The 18,792-nt window shown below is 33.5% G+C and overlaps 1 protein-coding gene across 1 annotated transcript in view; it reads left to right on the forward strand.

Annotated features, from left to right (window-relative positions):
• Nucleotides 1-18,792, forward strand: part of LOC123530043 (uncharacterized) — a 112,672-nt gene that overhangs the window by 32,921 nt on the left and 60,959 nt on the right. The window contains exons 3-8 of the mRNA XM_045310733.2: nt 3,319-3,413; nt 3,871-4,014; nt 7,088-7,193; nt 12,520-12,658; nt 13,502-13,583; nt 14,348-14,521. Coding sequence (XP_045166668.1) covers nt 3,319-3,413; nt 3,871-4,014; nt 7,088-7,193; nt 12,520-12,658; nt 13,502-13,583; nt 14,348-14,521 — 740 coding nt within the window. The remainder of the gene's footprint in view (nt 1-3,318; nt 3,414-3,870; nt 4,015-7,087; nt 7,194-12,519; nt 12,659-13,501; nt 13,584-14,347; nt 14,522-18,792) is intronic.

The raw sequence follows: 18,792 nt of genomic DNA on the forward strand, positions 1-18,792 counted from the left end.
TTTCGTCACTATTGTTGTTCTCTACGTAGCCGCACTAGCATCTACACTTATCTTAAACAAATATTTTCATGCCTAAGAAGCTTACTCTTTATTTTTCATTCAAGGAACACACAATGCCTCTCCATTACTAAAGTTCACTCAACTCGTACAAAAGTCTTCTAGCTTGGTTAAGCATTGCTACAGTGAAAACGGATTTTATTACCAGCCAAAGTTATTTGCATTTGTGCACCAATCACATTTTCTCAATGTTTATCATCGCAGAGATACTCCGCGTAGTTTATGTTTTCGTCAACGGGAAAGAAACCCGTACTTAATCCCCGTCTGCACCGCTAGCCAACGTATTCGGTTCATATTGAGTAACGACTCGCCAACCCAAATTTGAAGAATAGGCTAACGTATAAACGTTTGCTTATGTGTAATCAGGTGTTTAACTGAAATAAAAATACTTTCTATGACGCAGAATATGTTCCGTATTTCATCATTATTCACTTATATGTTCCAATTTACATCATTATTCACTTATTCCTTCTTTATTCCTCTATTAATTGAATGTCTTTTCAGTTAAACCACTAAAGATGAATATACATATTTCGATATCTAAATGTTTATGCATCACTTTCCTTTTGCTCTGCAATTACAATATTTTGTGCTTTGTATGTTACCTAACGGTAAATAATTCGCTAACCTGATCTTATTTGTATGAATCATTATACTTATCATATTAAAGTCTATTAAACTATTTCAAAAATTATGAAAAGTATATACTTCTAAAACGACCAGAAAATAACCTACATACATGTAGAGCAAAATCTATCTCGGGTTATTCTGCAATAAACCACACGCGTGCAATGACGTCATCCGATCCAGGTGCGTAGCACGGTCGTACAAAGTAGTTACCATTTTTTTTCTAACACTGTTTTACTAGTATGTCGTGTTAGAATCGAAATAACAAGTTCCCAAGTGTGATTTATCGTAGAATAACCCGAGTGTTTCGTTCTTATGCGAAATAATATATCACTCAGGCCTACGGCCTTCGTGATATATTCTTACGCATAAGAACTCAAAATTCGGGTTATTCTACGATAAACCACATTTGGGACCTTATTATTTCTTAAATATATTTTCTTCTTTCTGTCGGTTTTACTCTATTTTGTTCGATTACAACAAATGATCTGCATCTTATGCTACATTTCGTTTCAAATTGTACTTGTATTGTGCTTCAATTGATTTTTGCTCTCTCCGAAATAATTGAAATTTTATTTATCTGGCCGTTGTTAGATTTCCAACTTATCTTGAAAAAGAAGGGGGTTTTTTGTGTCTTTTATGCTCATTGAAAGAATGTTCACAATGTCTGGTCGATAATATCTTCTTTTTTTGGATGAATCCATGTTGAGCTAAAACTCGATGTGGTCGCTAGGACTTATGGAATCACTAGAGCTTTCAAAAGCAGTTATTTAATCCGACAACGCCATGGCAAAGGTACTGTATGATTTATTCGGAATTCCAGAAATTATGAATACTGAAATAAATGTAAATACTATTGCACGGAAAGCAATATCTCAGATTTATCTGTGAGCTGTTATCAAAAAGTGTCGGGCGATCACTTGGTGACATGATGAAAAAATCCATGATCTGAAGCAATATGGATTTTAAACTTTTCAGAATCACCACAGTTTCAGACTGTTGTGCTTCAGTTTGGGGATTTAAGCGATAACAAACAGCTAACACTGGTCATAACTCTTGGTGGCTACGTATAATATGATACTAGAATTGACAGCTCATGATTAACCAAGCGTGTAATTATTGCGAAATATTAGAGAGCGCGTATAACTGGTGTTAGAAATAATAACTATATAACAAGTCTCAATATAACGTCCGACTATAATTACAAGTATGTGGTAAGTATGGATAACTATTTTCTTTTCTCCCATTGGGGTCCAAGATAACGAGGATGCATCAAAATGAATATTTAAGACTGAACTCAAATGTGAAAATTAGCTGCCATTTGACGTAAAGCAACACGAAAGATTTATGTACGCACATTGCAGGTGTGAAATTCTTCTATGATCGACATGTCGGAGTACTCGTACATATGTGACTATTTGTTTTATATGACATTTCTTTCTAGTTAATGCGTCATTTATTGCTACATATATGTTTTATTTGTGTTATTCAAGAAATAGAGAAAAAGCGCAGTGGTTGTTGTGAGAGCTTTTATGTTCAGGAAAATGTGCTACATTTGTATATAAGGAGATTTTCGGTTACCTTGATTTTGTACAATAAATGCTTATATCACAACTGCACTTCCTAGTTACATTTAATAGAAAAAATGTAGACCGACAGGTCGAACAACAGGATAAAATTAAATATACTGCAGGCTTGGACTAACTGAGCCTGTTTTATGGACAGTAGTGATAATGCAATGCAACCGTCCACATCAAGCCCCGCGTTGAGCCGAACTCAGCAGTTGCACATGACATTGTTACAGGGACAATAATACAATTGAGAGACATCTGAAGAGGTGGTCATTCTGCGGAGACATGTAACCTTCAATGATTAACTAGTCTGGAAAAACGCGTTTAGTTTTGGACATTTGGAAAAGAATTCTAGTTTTTTAGTATATAAATCATTAGAAATCGACGTCAATGAATTATTTTTGATATATTTACTACGATCGACAGGTCTCTACAACTAAACATTATTATGCTGTGCCATCGTTGGTTGATCAGGCAAGCTTAAAATGTCACTGAAAGAAGTACATGTGTTTCAAGTAAAAGCTTTATTTAAGGAGAACAATTACCTAATGTTTTACAAAGTTTATTTGCGTACAACATGTACTCAATAAAAATACCCAACGATGAACACCATTCAGTCTATATAACTAACGAGAGTGTACTTACTGACACAAGTTTATTGATACAAATGTTTGGCACGTGAATTGTCTGTCTGAGAGAAAAGGTATCAAATACACCATTAAACGACTTTCGGGAGCTCACGTAATCGGTGTTCGAATTATACAATGTCGAACAATACATATTTCACAGGGATTTTGCTTGTACCGGCTGATTTGTTTGAGCGAAGTGTGGTGTTCGAAATGTCCGAGATGTTTGATTTTATACCTTGTAACGAAAATATTGAAAACATACTGCGTAAATCTCTTAGCCTTGTATACCTTGGAATATATCATGCTATATTAAACTAGTAGCCGTAAAATTGCATAATAAAACGAGTGTTTACACTGTTCTTATGGATGATTGCGAAAATTTAAAACATTTATTTATAAATATCCAGTAAACATTACATATGGACAATTTGCAGGTTGTGACAGCATATCGTATTCTCCAAGATCATCTGTGGCGTTATTTGCAGTAGAACTTGGAGAAAGTATAGCATCTGATAGTTTTCAAAAAAAGGTAAGGTATACCTAAACTGTGTAGAGTATATTACCAGATATGAAGTAAAAATTTCCGAAAGTTAAGTATTTATGAATTATTTTATGGGCCATGTTTTCTATTATACGAATAAATGTTGAAGAAAAAAGGAATTTTGTATATTGATCCATTTGAAATACAATGCGGAAATATACACCCGACGTACTTAAATTAATACTATACAGTCCAATTGTATGACACACGAAATCGAGACCGCTAAAGAGAGGACAGGCAGAAATTACATGTCCTATACCTCGTCCACTGCAGCTTAATACGCACAGAAATGCATTCAAAGGCAAACAGGACTTTCATTGGTAAATTGCAATCACTAACATTTCTGAAGCAACAGTCGTGTATAAGTTTTAACGGGATAGATAGAAATGCATATAAGTAAACGAATGTAATTATATTCAGCCCATCTATTTTTCTTCCATTCTAGGTAGCAAATAAAACAAAAAAGTTTCTGATTGGTAAACAGGAAGCGGAAATTGACGTGTTCACTGATATTCTGGTGGAAAAAAAGGGAGATGTTGACAAAGCATTACTGTTTGTAATTTCTGAAATAAAGCCAGAAGAAACGAAAGTAAACTTTATTTACTTGACTTTTTACTTGGATTGGAATTAAAATTACCGGAAAATGCGAGTACTATTTTATAAAAAAATATTTTTATGTTTGAAATTCAGGTTACATTAGATCCCTGTTAGCCGTACCAATTCATTTTAGATATCACTTCATATTTTCGTATAACTTGTGTTTACCTAGTTATGAGGTTGTTTAGTTTTATTATATAATTTTATACAATATTTAAATTGAGAGTATGCTAGTATTATAGTGTGTGTTGACTGCTGATATTTGGCATTTTATTTGATGTATTTCAAGTTGTGTTTTCATTTTTGTTGCATGCCACATTTCACCTTACATATAGGTCACAAGCTGGAAAGGTAAACCCTCCCTCTCTCTGGGGAATTTTGAAGACAGTAAAATGTCTGAAGAGTTTATTTTTAAATTCTTCTATCTATTCTATTCTAGATAACTTACAGCATGTTTTATACGTTACCTAAAAGATAGTTTCATACTAATAAAAAAAATCAAAAGGCCTGTCTTCATGGCAGAAACAAACCAAACCCATAAGTAGTTTTGATCAGGTACAACTGACAACGCTGACGCTGTTGTTTTTTGAATTCTAAATCTATCATTTTATAAATATAAAGTCAAGGTATTTCAAGACGACTAATTGACATAAAGTCAGCGGATAAGTCTAAAATTCTAAATGTTGCAAATGTATTTTGACAGATTCTGAATTAGTTAAATTTTTGTTTCAGCAGTGCTACGTTTTGTGTTCAAACAAAAGCAATGATCGTGGTGAAGCAAAAAGTCAGTCAATGCTCCCATTTTTGCTTTGAAATATGTTCTGTGCATTATTCAGAGGGCGCGTCTTGTATTTATTCAACGGTTGAACAAAATCTAGAGTTTGTCTTGGAATGTCTATGAAAATCCAGGGACCTTTGGAGTCTAAAGTATTCTGCCAGATTTTCGGAAGTTAGGTGTGGAACACTGTTGCACACATTTTCTCCCTAACATGAAATTCTTTTGCAACTGAAATTCAAACATTTCTTTGGACAATTTTCGGAAGATTTAGGGGACATTGTCATTGGACTTCCATGTACAATACTTGTGGCAAATGTCCAGGAAGGTCCGCTTACAATATTATAAAATCAACAATAAATAAGACTGGTGGGATGTTTTCAGCAATCAGTCTTACAAATAATATGATATTAGCTTACAAGTGATCATTTTGTAGTTTCAATCGAAAAACAAATCTATACATGTATACACATGGAAAATGTTTACTCAGATATAACATTTGCGAGCTAAATGTGGGTAATAGACACGTTTTAAGTGTACACACTCAGATTAAATCATCAAAGTAAAATACCTTGTCTCACTTATTTGATAGATACAGACTGTTTTTAACAATTGTGATTTTTAGTATCAATTATTTTATGTTACAACACAGAAAGATGGATGCCCGTGTTTAATCAGCATATTTACAAATCGTATGTTTAATATTCCAAACACACCAACAATTTGAAGTATCCACAATATTAATTTGAATAACATTGAGTCACATATAAGATGTAAAAAATTTCCATATTCTACATGACTTCATCACCTCAGAGTTTCAAGTATACATTAGAAATTGCTCCCTGTAAGATCAGTTAATCTGAATCACACTTATTTCATCTATTCCAGTGTTTAGAACGAAAAAGTTCATTTCTGTATTTTCTAAAGTTGAACAATGAGATATTTTATTAAATGCGACGGTATGGTCCATGAACAGTTCACGAACATTTCTAAAGGTGTTCATTTTGACTTCTTGGGCTGTTCTTATTGGTGTGTGCAAATACATTCGACATTTTCTATGATATGTAACTTTCAAAAAATACCTACTTTCTATGCTGTTTTGCATATGTCAAAAAGTGTTTAACAGTAACCCTGGGATATGTACATCCGGGTATAATGAATCTGATTCCCACTGTACACAAATGAGATTGATCAACTGTAATAGTCAGAAGGCCGGGCCAGATTCAAGTATTTGATGTTCATATAACATGATCAACTGTAATTGTCGGTAAGGAAGTAAATATGAGCCGCCTTTGATGGTAGATTAATTGTTGTGTCTGCTACGTCTATAGCTATGTACTTTCTTATTAATGTATTTTATACTTAAGTATCCCTACCTGTTTGAACAAAGCATTTCATGATATTTCTATTTATTGACTTCTTTTAAATACAGTAAGAATTAAATTATAATTCAATAGACATTCAAAATATTTGGTAACGCACACTTTGTAGGATAAATTATAAACCCATCAGAGGTCTTGTTTTTGAACAGATATACATCTGTACATTCTTATATATACATGACATATTGTGTTGTTTATATACAAATTATGACGAATTATAGTGCCGGTGAGCAGTCTATACAAACATGTTAATGGTAAGGTATAAAACAGTCTGTAATGAACAAAGAATATGACCGCAAAATAGCAGCTTCCCTGAATGATAAATATAATTATACCTTCTGAAAATTGTAATGTAGAAAAAATTCTAAATGAAATATACATTCAAATTTATAATAATTTAATTACAATATTTTGGTAACGTACACATGGGAGTGTAAATTACAAACGTACAAGTGGTACATTTTGTGGTTAGAAATACATCTGTATATTTTTCCTATACACATGACATATTGTGTAGTTTGTAAACCATTTATGACGAACAATAGTGTCAACTAGTATTTTCCATAGACATTTTAATGGTAATGTATAACTATACTGTAACGGACAAAGAACCGGACCGCCAGATAGCAGAATTTCTGGACCGATACCTCTAGCTATTTACTTTCAGAAAATAATGGTGTAGAAAAATCCCTTGTGGGGAGGGAGGGGCGGGGTTAACTGACAGCTCAAGGTATAATAATTTGCAATAGCTGATACTGAATCAGCTAGTTTTATTTGCAAGTAATGTTCATTAGATCAAACTACATTCGTCACATTTGTTTTGCATTCCATCTATCCTATGTTTCTAACTCATATATAGTTTGTAAGTTTATAAACAATCAGCATGTTTTCCTATGTTTTCTTTTCAGAGATTGGTATTTGTAAATAATCTGATACACCGTGGTGCCAACATATCTACTACTGACTCTGAATTCAGGACGCCTCTACATCATGCTGTTAAGAACAATCACAGGGGTATATACTTAAAGGCACATCTGACAGTTTCCTTCTAATAGACAGATATTTCTGAAAATTTGCTTATTTGTTGAGTTTTCAATTTATTGCATTCTCTTGTGTTTCATAAATGCCAGTCAATCAAAACTTGCAAAAATAACCTAATATTTTTTTTTAAATCTCGCTTTAAAATTAAGTCAAACTGCATCTATTAGTACATATGATTTTATTATCTTTCTGTGTATTACATTGTAATATACACTTATTAAAATATTCCTGATTGCCCTTTTCGAGAAAACATTTGCTCGAGAGAAATGCTTATTTTTGGCTTGTACTTATGACAGAGAATTCTACTGTTAAGCGTAAAATATAATTTTTAAGGTTCATCAAAAATGTTTGGAGACCACCCCTCAGGTGAATTTTAATTTTGGAAATTTATACCTCATCGACGATTACTATTTATAATATATATATATATATACTAAACTGTTCAGAGGAAATAGGAAGTACTTGATACAAAGGTAAGCTTCTTTGGGAGTATGTATTTTGTCTATTGTTACTTCGACTGTCAATGTCCTATTTTTTAGAAAATATCAAACCCCTTCTTCAAAAGTAGTTTTTTTAAACTTTGTTTTGGTTGTATGTAACATACGTATCTACGTACATCCAGTAATGAAATATGGTAACCTTATATATTTTCTCAAACATAGGAAATTTGTATCATTTTGACAGCTTTACTTCCACTTCACATTCATTTTGCATTTTTTAAAGATTTGTAACATTTTCTACACTGGGAGTATCTGGAGAAATATGTTAGGCACACAGTTAGTATAGATATAATTTCGAAATATTTTTGAAAAAGAAGTTTGATATTTTCTACAAAACAGATAATATAATTTATCGACATTATCAAAATTTTTTGCAAGAGGCCATACCCGTATTATTCTCAGACACACTGCGTGTTTAGTGTTCAGCCCTTTTTTTAATTGGTTACTACACTTTCCTCTTTGATTATGCGATGAAGGAACAGATCGGGTACTCCATAATATCTAGCTCTTTAATCTATTTATTGAGACGGACTGGTCTGATATTTGTTCCGTGTCCTGCTTCGTTGTATCCTATATCCTTAAGGGTATTTCCTTTGGTATTTTATCTGCAAAATTATCAAGTAAAGACATTTACAGTTCCATGCGTTTTGGTTTAAAAAAGCTTGATACGAAAGGAATTCAGAAAACTTTGAGACTAGCGCGCTTCCGTAGAAAATATCACAGATACAAGCCTAGCACGATTTCTTCATGGACTTCTAGGGGCTGGGGTCAATAGTCATGCATTACAAATTTCAGCACAATTTGTTTTGATACAGTTTAGTTGCGAGCGCTTTAACACACTACACTCATCTTCACTGGTGTTATTTTATCGTAAGCAAGGAGGAGAAATTAGGTCCTATAAAAAGATGCGTTGTTCTATGAATATACCAGCCAAGCAGATTCTGCAAGAATTTAAAACTGTTTACGGTGATTCCTTCAATCCAAAGCCACTGTTTAAAGGCGGGTACAGGTATTTGATAAGGGAGTTTCTAAAACAGATAAACGGTGAGGGTAGATTTCCTGGAAGCACAAAACACCCCCAAACACAGCCATAGAGCCATGCATCGCAAAGCAGACCCGCAATAAAAAGAAACTGTCACGATAAAATATAGTATACGGTTTGCTAAAGTCCAAGATCTATTTTGTCAGTATCCTCTAATAACATAGCAGAAGACTCGAAATATAAGTTTTCGAGATAGCTGAATCAGTTGGCATTTGTGTTCATGAAATTCTGACTGAACACTTGAAGTTATCGAAGGTGTGTGCAACCAAAGAGCAAAAAGCCCAAAGGGAACTGTATAGCAAAACAACTTCTAAAAAATTATTAAAATGAAGATGAAAGATGAAATATTTCACAGGGGATGAGACATTGGTATGTTATTTCGAACCTCAAAGGCGGATAAACAATAAACATTGGCTTAGGAAAGCGCAAGGACGACAAGTCGTTGCAAAAAGAACTCAAAGTTGTAAACGGGTTCGTTTTGTTCCTTACACAGTTTTCTTCAGTTCTAAAGATCCTGTGGTGCATATACCCAGTGTTCCGGTAAATCTATAAATGGAAATTTTTACGGGGACAGGGTTCTAAAATCAGTTAGAAAATATCAAGATAAACGTCGCTGACAAACTCGTTTACGGGGCATCTGCCTTATTCATGACCATGCATCTTGACACAAAAGCAGTATTGTAAACAGAATTTACAGGACCAGCATGTCAAGCAGTTGCCTCACCCTCCATATTTCGTCCGACTCACGTCTCTGTATTTTTAGCTCGACTATTCGAAGAATAATCTAGCTATTCTACTCACCCTGGCGTCGGCGTCGGCGTCACACCTTGGTTAAGTTTTTGCATGCAAGTACATACAGCCATCAATTAAAGGCATATAGCTTTGAAACTTAATTTTTCTTTTTCTAGGTCAATTACCAACCTCTCTGGGTCAAGTCCCATAACTCTGACATGTATTTTGAGCAAATTATGCCCCCTTTTGGACTTAGAAAATCCTGGGTAAAATTTTGAATGCAAGTTCCTATCTCCAAAACTAATGTAGATATTGAAATGAAACCTCACTTGTGATTTCAGGGTTATAAAACTAGGTGATAGAATCAAGTCCCATAATTCTGACATGCATTTTGGCCAAATTATGCCCCCTTTTGGACTTAGAAAATTCTGGTTAAAGTTTTGCGTGCAAGTACATACAGCTATTTCTAAAAGGCATATAGCTTTGAAACTTATTTTTTCTTTTTCTAGGTCAATTACTAACCTCTCTAGGTCAAGTCCCATAACTCTGACATGTATTTTAAGCAAATTATGCCCCCTTTTGGACTTTGAAAATTTTGGTTAAAGTTTTACATGCAAGTTACTATCTCCAAAACTAATGCAGATATTGAATTGAAACTTCACATGTGTCTTCGAGTTTATAAAACTAGTTGATAGCAGCAAGTCCCATAACTCTGACCTTCATTTTGGCCAAATTATGCCCCCTTTTGGACTTAGAAAATTCTGGTTAAAGTTTTGCGTGCAAGTACATACAGCTATTACTAAAAGGCATATAGATTTAAAACTTAGGTCTAAGGTCAAGGTCACACTTAGAGATCAAAGGTCAAATTCAAGAATGACTGTCCGGAGCATATCTTCTTCATGCATGGAGGGATGTTGATGAAACTTGGCACAGTTGTTCACCATCATGAGACGGAGTGTCATGCACAAGAACTAGGTCCCTAGGTCTAAGGTCAAGGTCACACTTAGAGATCAAAGGTCAAATTCAAGAATGACTTTGTCCGGAGCATATCTTCTTCATGCATGGAGGGATTTTGATGTAACTTGGCACAAAGTTCAACATCATGAGACGGAGTGTCATGCGCAAGAACCAGGTCCCTAGGTCTAAGGTCAAGGTCACACTTAGAGGTCAAAGGATACAAGAATGAAGACTTTGTCCGGAGCATTTCTTCTTCATGCATGGAGGGATTTTGATATAACTTGGCACAAATGTTAACCACCACAAGATAGAGTGTCTTGCGCAAGAACCAGGTCCCTAGGTCTAAGGTCAAGGTCACACTTAGAGGCCAAAGGTCAGATACAAGAATGACTTTGTCCGAAGCATTTCTTCTTCATGCATGGAGGGATTTGGATGTAACTCGGCACAATTGTACACCATCATGAGATGAAGTGTCATGCGCAGGTCCCTTCTTTAGAATGACTTCCCTTTGTTGTTACTATAAATAGCTTATATTGCAACTTTTTCATTACTAATCGGGAAAAATCGAGACCACTTTTCTGTAGTTCAACATGCATATTACATCCAATGTTGAGGTGTATTTTGACCTATCTCTACAGGGTAAGGATTTTTATGTGGACTTACAATTTTTTTTTTTTTTTTTTTTTTTTTTTTTTTTTTTTTTTTTTTTTTTTTTTTTTAAAGATTAACTTCCACTTTTCTGTGGTACAACATACATGTTACTTTCAAATTTTAGGTATATTTTAAGGTATCTCTACTTGGTAAGGAGTTGTTTTGTGGACATAGAAAAACAAAAGAATTACAATAATTACTAAACAACCACAAAGTTAAGATTCCATTTGCAAACACAGCTGCTATTTGCTGCGACGGGCGTATATTGTGACATTCTTGCACTCTTGTTGGGTAATATTTTCCTGCTTCTGGGCCAATATTTCGAATAGTCGAGCTTGGCTGTCTTACGGACAGCTCTTGTTCTTCTTTCTTTTGCTGACAAATATGCTGGTTTCGCGTCGCTACAATTCCAGAAGCGTCTTTGGTAGCGTAGTGTATCATTGTCAGCAGAATATACCAAGGGCAGACTATTCTGAGGCTGTCAAGTCATGATAGACCGGATGAAAAAATGTGTTTCTGTTAGGATGAATATTTTGAGAGACTGGTATAAGCAATGTGCTTACATATGGGATTTTCTATATCTTATATGGACAGTCTCAAACTTTTTCTGAATCCCCCTCGTTTGTGCATATTTGTGTTTAACTATGTTTTCCTTTGGTTACTGTTATGTGTAAAGGATTCAACTGTCGGGTAGTAATTTTATTCCCATTGTCTTATAATTTATGAGCATTTTAGTGGTTAAAGAATGAGTTTTGGTGCCAGTAAACTGGTTTAAACTTGTCACTGACTTTTCCATGGGGGTACACTGCTGTGTTCCTTATTCATGTATGTTTTGACTATTTGCTACGTTTTAAGTACTATTATTACTTTCGTTTGTGTTGTTATGTACATATACTCAAACGCCGTTTTTTGTGTATAGATTTGCACATTACCTTATTTTCATATGGAGTGCTCTATGGACGGATGCGTTCTTAAATGTAGGTTTTCAGTTTGACTTTTACCCATGTGTTTTTTCTTCCTGGCAGGAACATTACAATAAACGTTTCATAGCAATAAGGTTCAGGAAATGAAATATAATTTAACTAATTTACGGCATTATAGAGTTGCTTAAAGAGTTGAGGGGTAAAGTGTGGAAATATGGTTTAAACTATTAAAAAACACATACCAGTAAATGTAAACACAAAATATTTATTGAGTTTTAACAATCTTGTGCTTTCCTGAATACCAGATGTGGCTGCGTCAAATACGTCAAATATAATCTGAAAGATATATTATGTATTTGTTTATGCTTAATTTGATGATTGTATATTATTCTTCGAATTATTTATCAATTTTGAAAAGTCCAATAACAGTTGAATCTTTGTCTTTTAATTGTTTGAGAGATAACTTAAATAGAAGATAACCTCTATTTATTCAGTTATTGCTGCAAAGTTACTAGAAAATGATGCTATTCCTATCTTACGTGACAAAAATGGAACTCTTCCATTGAAAACTGCCATGGACGAGGAAAACGATGACATTTGTGCACTGCTGCTTGCCTATATGCCAAATGCGTTGTAAGTGCATTTCCCTTTGGGAAAATATCGTCAGAATTACGTCCCTTTATATTGACGTCGCGTCATTACCATAGTAACGTCACGTTACATTGTATGTACACTGATGAGCCGATAGGCGAAACTAGTTTGTATTTTTATAATTAAATACTGTTGGAAAGGCATGTGAAGTCATTTTATTTATTTGATTTATATATATATATATATATATATATATATATATATATATATATAATTTTAATTTTTAGGTTGATCATTAAGGAGCTGGGGATTTAGTTGCTCGTGCGTGATGGGTTTAATAAATACGCGGAAAATACAGTCATTTCTTCAAATATCATAATTGTTCGAATGAATGAAGGTATAGAAAATGCATTTAATGACGAGCAACATAGAACAACCAGTAGTGATGAGTTGTATTTATTAATTTTGTTTGATATGACAGCGTCAGAATGGCGTTGGGCAGATTTATTTGTACTGCGTTGTAACGGTAAATAAATTTCATTATTCTCATTCAGTATGCTATTACAGCACTTTTCAAGGTATTCTGAAACCCCTACACTAGTAATTGTATGGATAATGTTTATTATGAAACTAGTTATACGTCCTCAACTTTGAGTTTCATTATGACATACAGTTACTAGTATATCAACAGCTCAATATGATACCCATAACTGCTTAATGGTGAATCTGAAGATTTGATTTGCAGAATGAAATCATGATCAATTTCAATAAACTTATATCATTCCTGTGTTGCTGTTTGAATCATATTGCTTTCATCTTTGATTTCATTATGAAATGATGCATTATGCTTTATTAAAACCTGTATAATTATCCTTTTATTTTAAGCGTACGTGAATTATTTGTGTCGAATACAAAGAAAGCCGAATTTTCCATACATGATTTGGTACGTCTGGACGCCAATATGCAGGTAATTGCCACTAAAAGCTGAGTAGTTAAATATATATAGTTTTATGTTTTAATTCTCTTTAAGCGGATGAAATCATTTTTAATTCCTAAAACAAAACTTACAAAATTTTAGTTTAATCTAAACAATTATTATTAAATAAAACCTGAAAAGTAGATCCCTCGGAAACACCGATAACAAGGCAAACAGTGAAAATTGCAGACTCGGTTTGACTGAGTCTGTTCATGAGCAGTAATTTAAAATGCAGCACTTCCCACGCCCCCTAGCACCGGCTTAAGCAGTATTCAATCTTCAAATCTAAATGAGTTGAAATCAATGATCCCGAAGGACCAGAAAATATAACAACACTGAGATGAAGTCGGGGCGACTTTTTACGGCCGCCACACAGCTAGACTAGTTTTTACGTAACTTTGGTTGTACATAAAAGCTGATGTCATAATGGCAACTTTCTAGATTTTGTAGCTCACAAGGGATCAACTATTTAATAAGGACCCTGGAGCCAACACGCTTAGAAAGGATATGAAAGAAAATGATTTGATAAGGTTTACTTAAGGTTTTAGAGGTCGACGGATCGAAGTCAGTGTCATTTAAATTCCGCCACTTCTTGGCAAAATGATGTTTATGCGACCATCTGAAACTTGTTACTGACTGCTCTACCGATTAAATATTGTCCATAAAGAATTCTCAAATGATATGTTTTCTATGGTTTTATCGAGGTGTTCCCATTCAAGTAATACTTTATGCATGTTTTGTGTATTTCTTCACAGAAAACGATTCTATCAATTCTTGACTGCTTGATAGAGACAAGTGGTTCCAGCAATAGTCTGACAGTTTATTATGATCTGTTAGAATGTGACAACAATGGGAGGACACCTAGCGATAGCCAATTCAACGAAAGTTCCAAGTCAGCTCTTCAAATTATCGCGAAAAAGGGAAACAAGGTAAACAGAAAATTGTAGACTTTGCTAAGATCAAATTTGAAAGCATTAGATAAATCCTTTAGTAGGTGAAATAGTTAGTAAACAAACTCTTTTTAAAAATCTACTTAACCTCATAGAACAAGATCAACTATTATGATGACAGCAACCTTAGAACATACCAATGTTTCAGCGACATCAAATATTGCAATCTTTGTTATGACCTCTTACCATTTTAAAATGCCATTAATATATAGATGAATACTTTATGAGCAAATAGCATTTATAAGAAGACTGAATTTTCACTAATCAATCAAATCTAAATTTGTTAAGGGAAAAGGTGTTACAATGTTACTGTCTTATAATTGCGTAGGTATACACATTGATAATGTGACTCAAGTTTTTCAGATACTGACAAAGTAAAATTTTGAAAAATTTCTTTCAATCATAAACGAAATATAATGACCACTATACATAGATTTTAATCCCTATGATCCTAACTAACTCACTAAAATTACAGAAGACGAAGTACCAAAGTAACGGCAATATTAAAATCATTAGGCAAGGTTGTCAGGTGAAGATGTGATAAATAACTGTATTCTAAGGAACTATCAAACCCTATTTGCAACCTATTTATTCGGACTCTAACTACAGGCAAATACATTCTCAGTTGGAATTAGCACATGTTGAAAGAACAATTAGCAAGATGCGCCTGATTAAAATTCCATATCTCGTCTTACCACCCAGAATTCTTTTCAAACGACACTATAACCTTGTTGAAATCTCGCTTTCTTGCTATTGACTCAAGTACGAACCGGCTTTTTTCTGACTTCAATGCCTTTTGTCAAGATTTGAATAAATGGCCGGTTACTTTCAATCCTAATAAAATGGAATCTTTATCAATTTCTCGAAAATAACGTCTAGACATCCCCCCTCCAATAAACGGTTTGCAGTAACTAGCAGTTACAAGTCATAAACTCTGGTAGGCCTCTGGATTTTTTTCAAAAAAGTTTTATAATGCAATTTCTTTTATACATGGGTGCCGTATGCACAACATAACAATATAGCAAGAATTTGTACTGGTATAAAACAAACTTGAGACTTAACGGTTCACTTAAGGGAAATTTATTTCCTAAATATATAAGTATATATAAGTTCTCTCTGCAAATGCGGTGAATTTGAAGACATTGTTCACTGTTCTATTTCTTCAACTGCCCAAATTTTACTGAGAAACAAGAAGAACTTTTCAATAACAATCTTTATATAACTTTTTATATAACAACAACATGTATTATTACATAGAAATTTAGGGGACTTTAGAGTAAATATTATCATACTGAATTGATAAAATACATGTGAAAACAACGGAAAACGAACACAAAATCAGCAACATTACAACATAAAATATATCAACAAATAAGCTAACACAATTACCTCTATATATTCGGGTTCCTCGATGCCCAAGTGCCCCTCAACGCTGCGGGTTCGAAACCTCGCTTGGGTTGTAGCAGTCATGTGAGTAAGTCATCCAGTTGGCTTATATTGACTTAATGAAGGTCAGTAGTTCTACACATGTGCCGATCAATGCCTTTGCATGATTATACACGGAGGGGCACCTCCTTTCTTTCCCCACCACCAAAAGCTGGAAAGTCGCCATATGACCTCACATTGTGCCGGTGTGATATAAAACCCAACAAAATAAATACATGTCAACATGTTTACATATTTGTACATAGTTCGACCGATACATTCCTGCAAAACAGAGAGACAGCTCCAATCTTTCTCTCCTTGTATAAAAAGTTTTAGAATTACTCTCTTCCTCCCAAAGGTAAACACTTAATATTTTGGTTGGTTAAAATTAAAACTGCCCTAAATCAAAAGACTTTTGCCAGGAAGAATGCTGCATGGCTTGCATGCAATTTCAACAAAGCTCTTTTACTAGTTGCTTTGTTGAAAATTGCGCTATATGGACCTGTGACTAAATTTGTAAACAAAAACTGTAAGTCCCTCTCTTTTCATTTAAGGACATTTATTCTGACAAGTAACCCTATGAGAACAAATTGTACAACCCTTGTCGCAGATTTGTTTTTATACTGTTATGAAAGAGAGTTTATGTTGAACCTTTCTCCAGATACGTAGGCAGATATTATTACTGCATTTAATAATACATTACACTATCTTGACAATATTCTTAAAATGGAAAATCCGTTTCGCTCAATTATTTCATATTATTTATTACCGGAGGCAACAGTTAAATATAACTTACAATTCGGATACTGCTGCTTCATTTTAGATTAACATCTGTCTCTTTATGTCAATATTATAAATACAACAATTTATCACAAGAGGGATCATTTTAAATTTCCACCGTTTGGATGGGGATTTATGCCAGGCAACACTTTATGGATATAATACACGCTTTGATAAACGAAATCATATATATATGTATATTATATATATGTATATAATTTCGTTTGCAAAGCATGTAGCCATGTTGAGGAATCAATATATACCACAAATCGTCATATGAGCGCAAAAACTAGATAACTGACATTTTTAATACTTTTTCAGGAGAGTCAAATTACTAATCTCTCCTATTTTAATTTGAGTTCATTTTATATGTGTATAATTTTCTAACAGTTGAAAATACATGAATTTAGACCTAAGATGATATTTTTATAAAATCATTACTGTAAAAGAGTTTATTGTTAAATATGCACATAGCTTGATTTTGTTCCGAAATTGTTATGTGCAAAAACAGGTTAAATGCTAATAATTGGCTTTTGCATCATTTGTATGTGTGCAAAAAGTAGCTATGTGCACTTAATGCATTTTTGCACAACCAAACTTAAAGTAAAGCTTTCCATATCCATAGATAATAAGATGAATAGATTTCAAAGTTGACTCATAACCAGTATGGTTGGAGAGCATCTGCATGATTAAAGATACTATGTTGTATAGCTGTATATGTTTCACTTCAGTACATTCAGTTACAATTGGTGTTAATTAATATTATAATTATTTATGTTCAAGACTTGAAAATGTAGAAACCCAGTGACAAAAATTGATAACTTACTAATAATACCAATCAGTTTAATGCAACATATATAGATAGATAGATAGATACTTTTATTTTTAGTATAGCACAAATACACTCTCCAACAGAAAAGTTGTTAAATAAATGGTAATTGTCGTTTCCTCAATAATTCAGAATCAACATCCAAATGTTTTAGGTTGGAAAATGCTATTTTAATTAAGCTTGAGGGATTTCCCATAGCAGACGAAGTTGGCTTTACTGTATTTAAAACACTATTATGACGTAACCAAATCTTATTTGTTTTTGCACTCCGCAGTCAGCTTATGATTTTGAGTTACATATCTAAGCTTGGGAGCTGATTTACAATTGGTCCGCCCCAGTTGTTTAATTTTTTATGACTTCAACATACAATTCCCAACCAAATACAGGTTTTAATTACTTAAAGTATGCCACTAGCCCTATCACCTAATGCTTATGCCGACAGTAACACCGATGACGCTCGGGTGATGAAATAAGCTCATACTTTAAAAAACTGATGAGCTAAAACATAATGTGTTGCTTTCTATTGTATTTTCAGTTTTATTTTAAAACAAACAGATCTTTATACTGTTAGTATCAAGAATTTAAAAAAAAATGAAAATCTGTATATACTGATATTCAATATCTCAACAACAAAAAACTGGCATTTAAAACTATTACAATCGCCTATTCAATAAAATCTATACTGTATACATAAGCGTATAAGCAGGGAGGATGGGGAGTGGAGTACCATCTTTTGAATATTATATATATATTTCCTTCTTATTTATAAGACCCTACTGATAATTATATTCTAAAAGCTCACTAGAATTCAGCATTTGGCTGTCACAGTTTAAAATTCAAAACCATCTGCAGTAATACTTACTACAAGGATCTTGCACCCGAATAAAGATTTCTACTTAAAATACCTTTTTAGCCAAGTTTTGTTGACAACATATAACTTAAACCTAAAGTAATCGACAACCATAATCAGTATTGAAATCCCGTTAGAATTCAGGATTAAGCATAAATCGCAAATTTTACGTACCCGTACCCCCTCATACAGAAAAAAATACTACACTTTCTAAAAAAAACAAGATAACCATTTTATAGTCTAGCTATTCTACTCACCCTGGCGTTGGCGTCTGCGCGTCACACCTTGGTTAAAGTTTTACATGCAATTACATATAGCTTTAAAACTTAATTTTTCCTTTTATCTAGGTCAAAACCCAAACTCCCA

The sequence above is a fragment of the Mercenaria mercenaria genome, chromosome 13, assembly GCF_021730395.1.
Source record: "Mercenaria mercenaria strain notata chromosome 13, MADL_Memer_1, whole genome shotgun sequence".
Classification (NCBI taxonomy): Eukaryota; Metazoa; Mollusca; class Bivalvia; order Venerida; family Veneridae; genus Mercenaria; species Mercenaria mercenaria.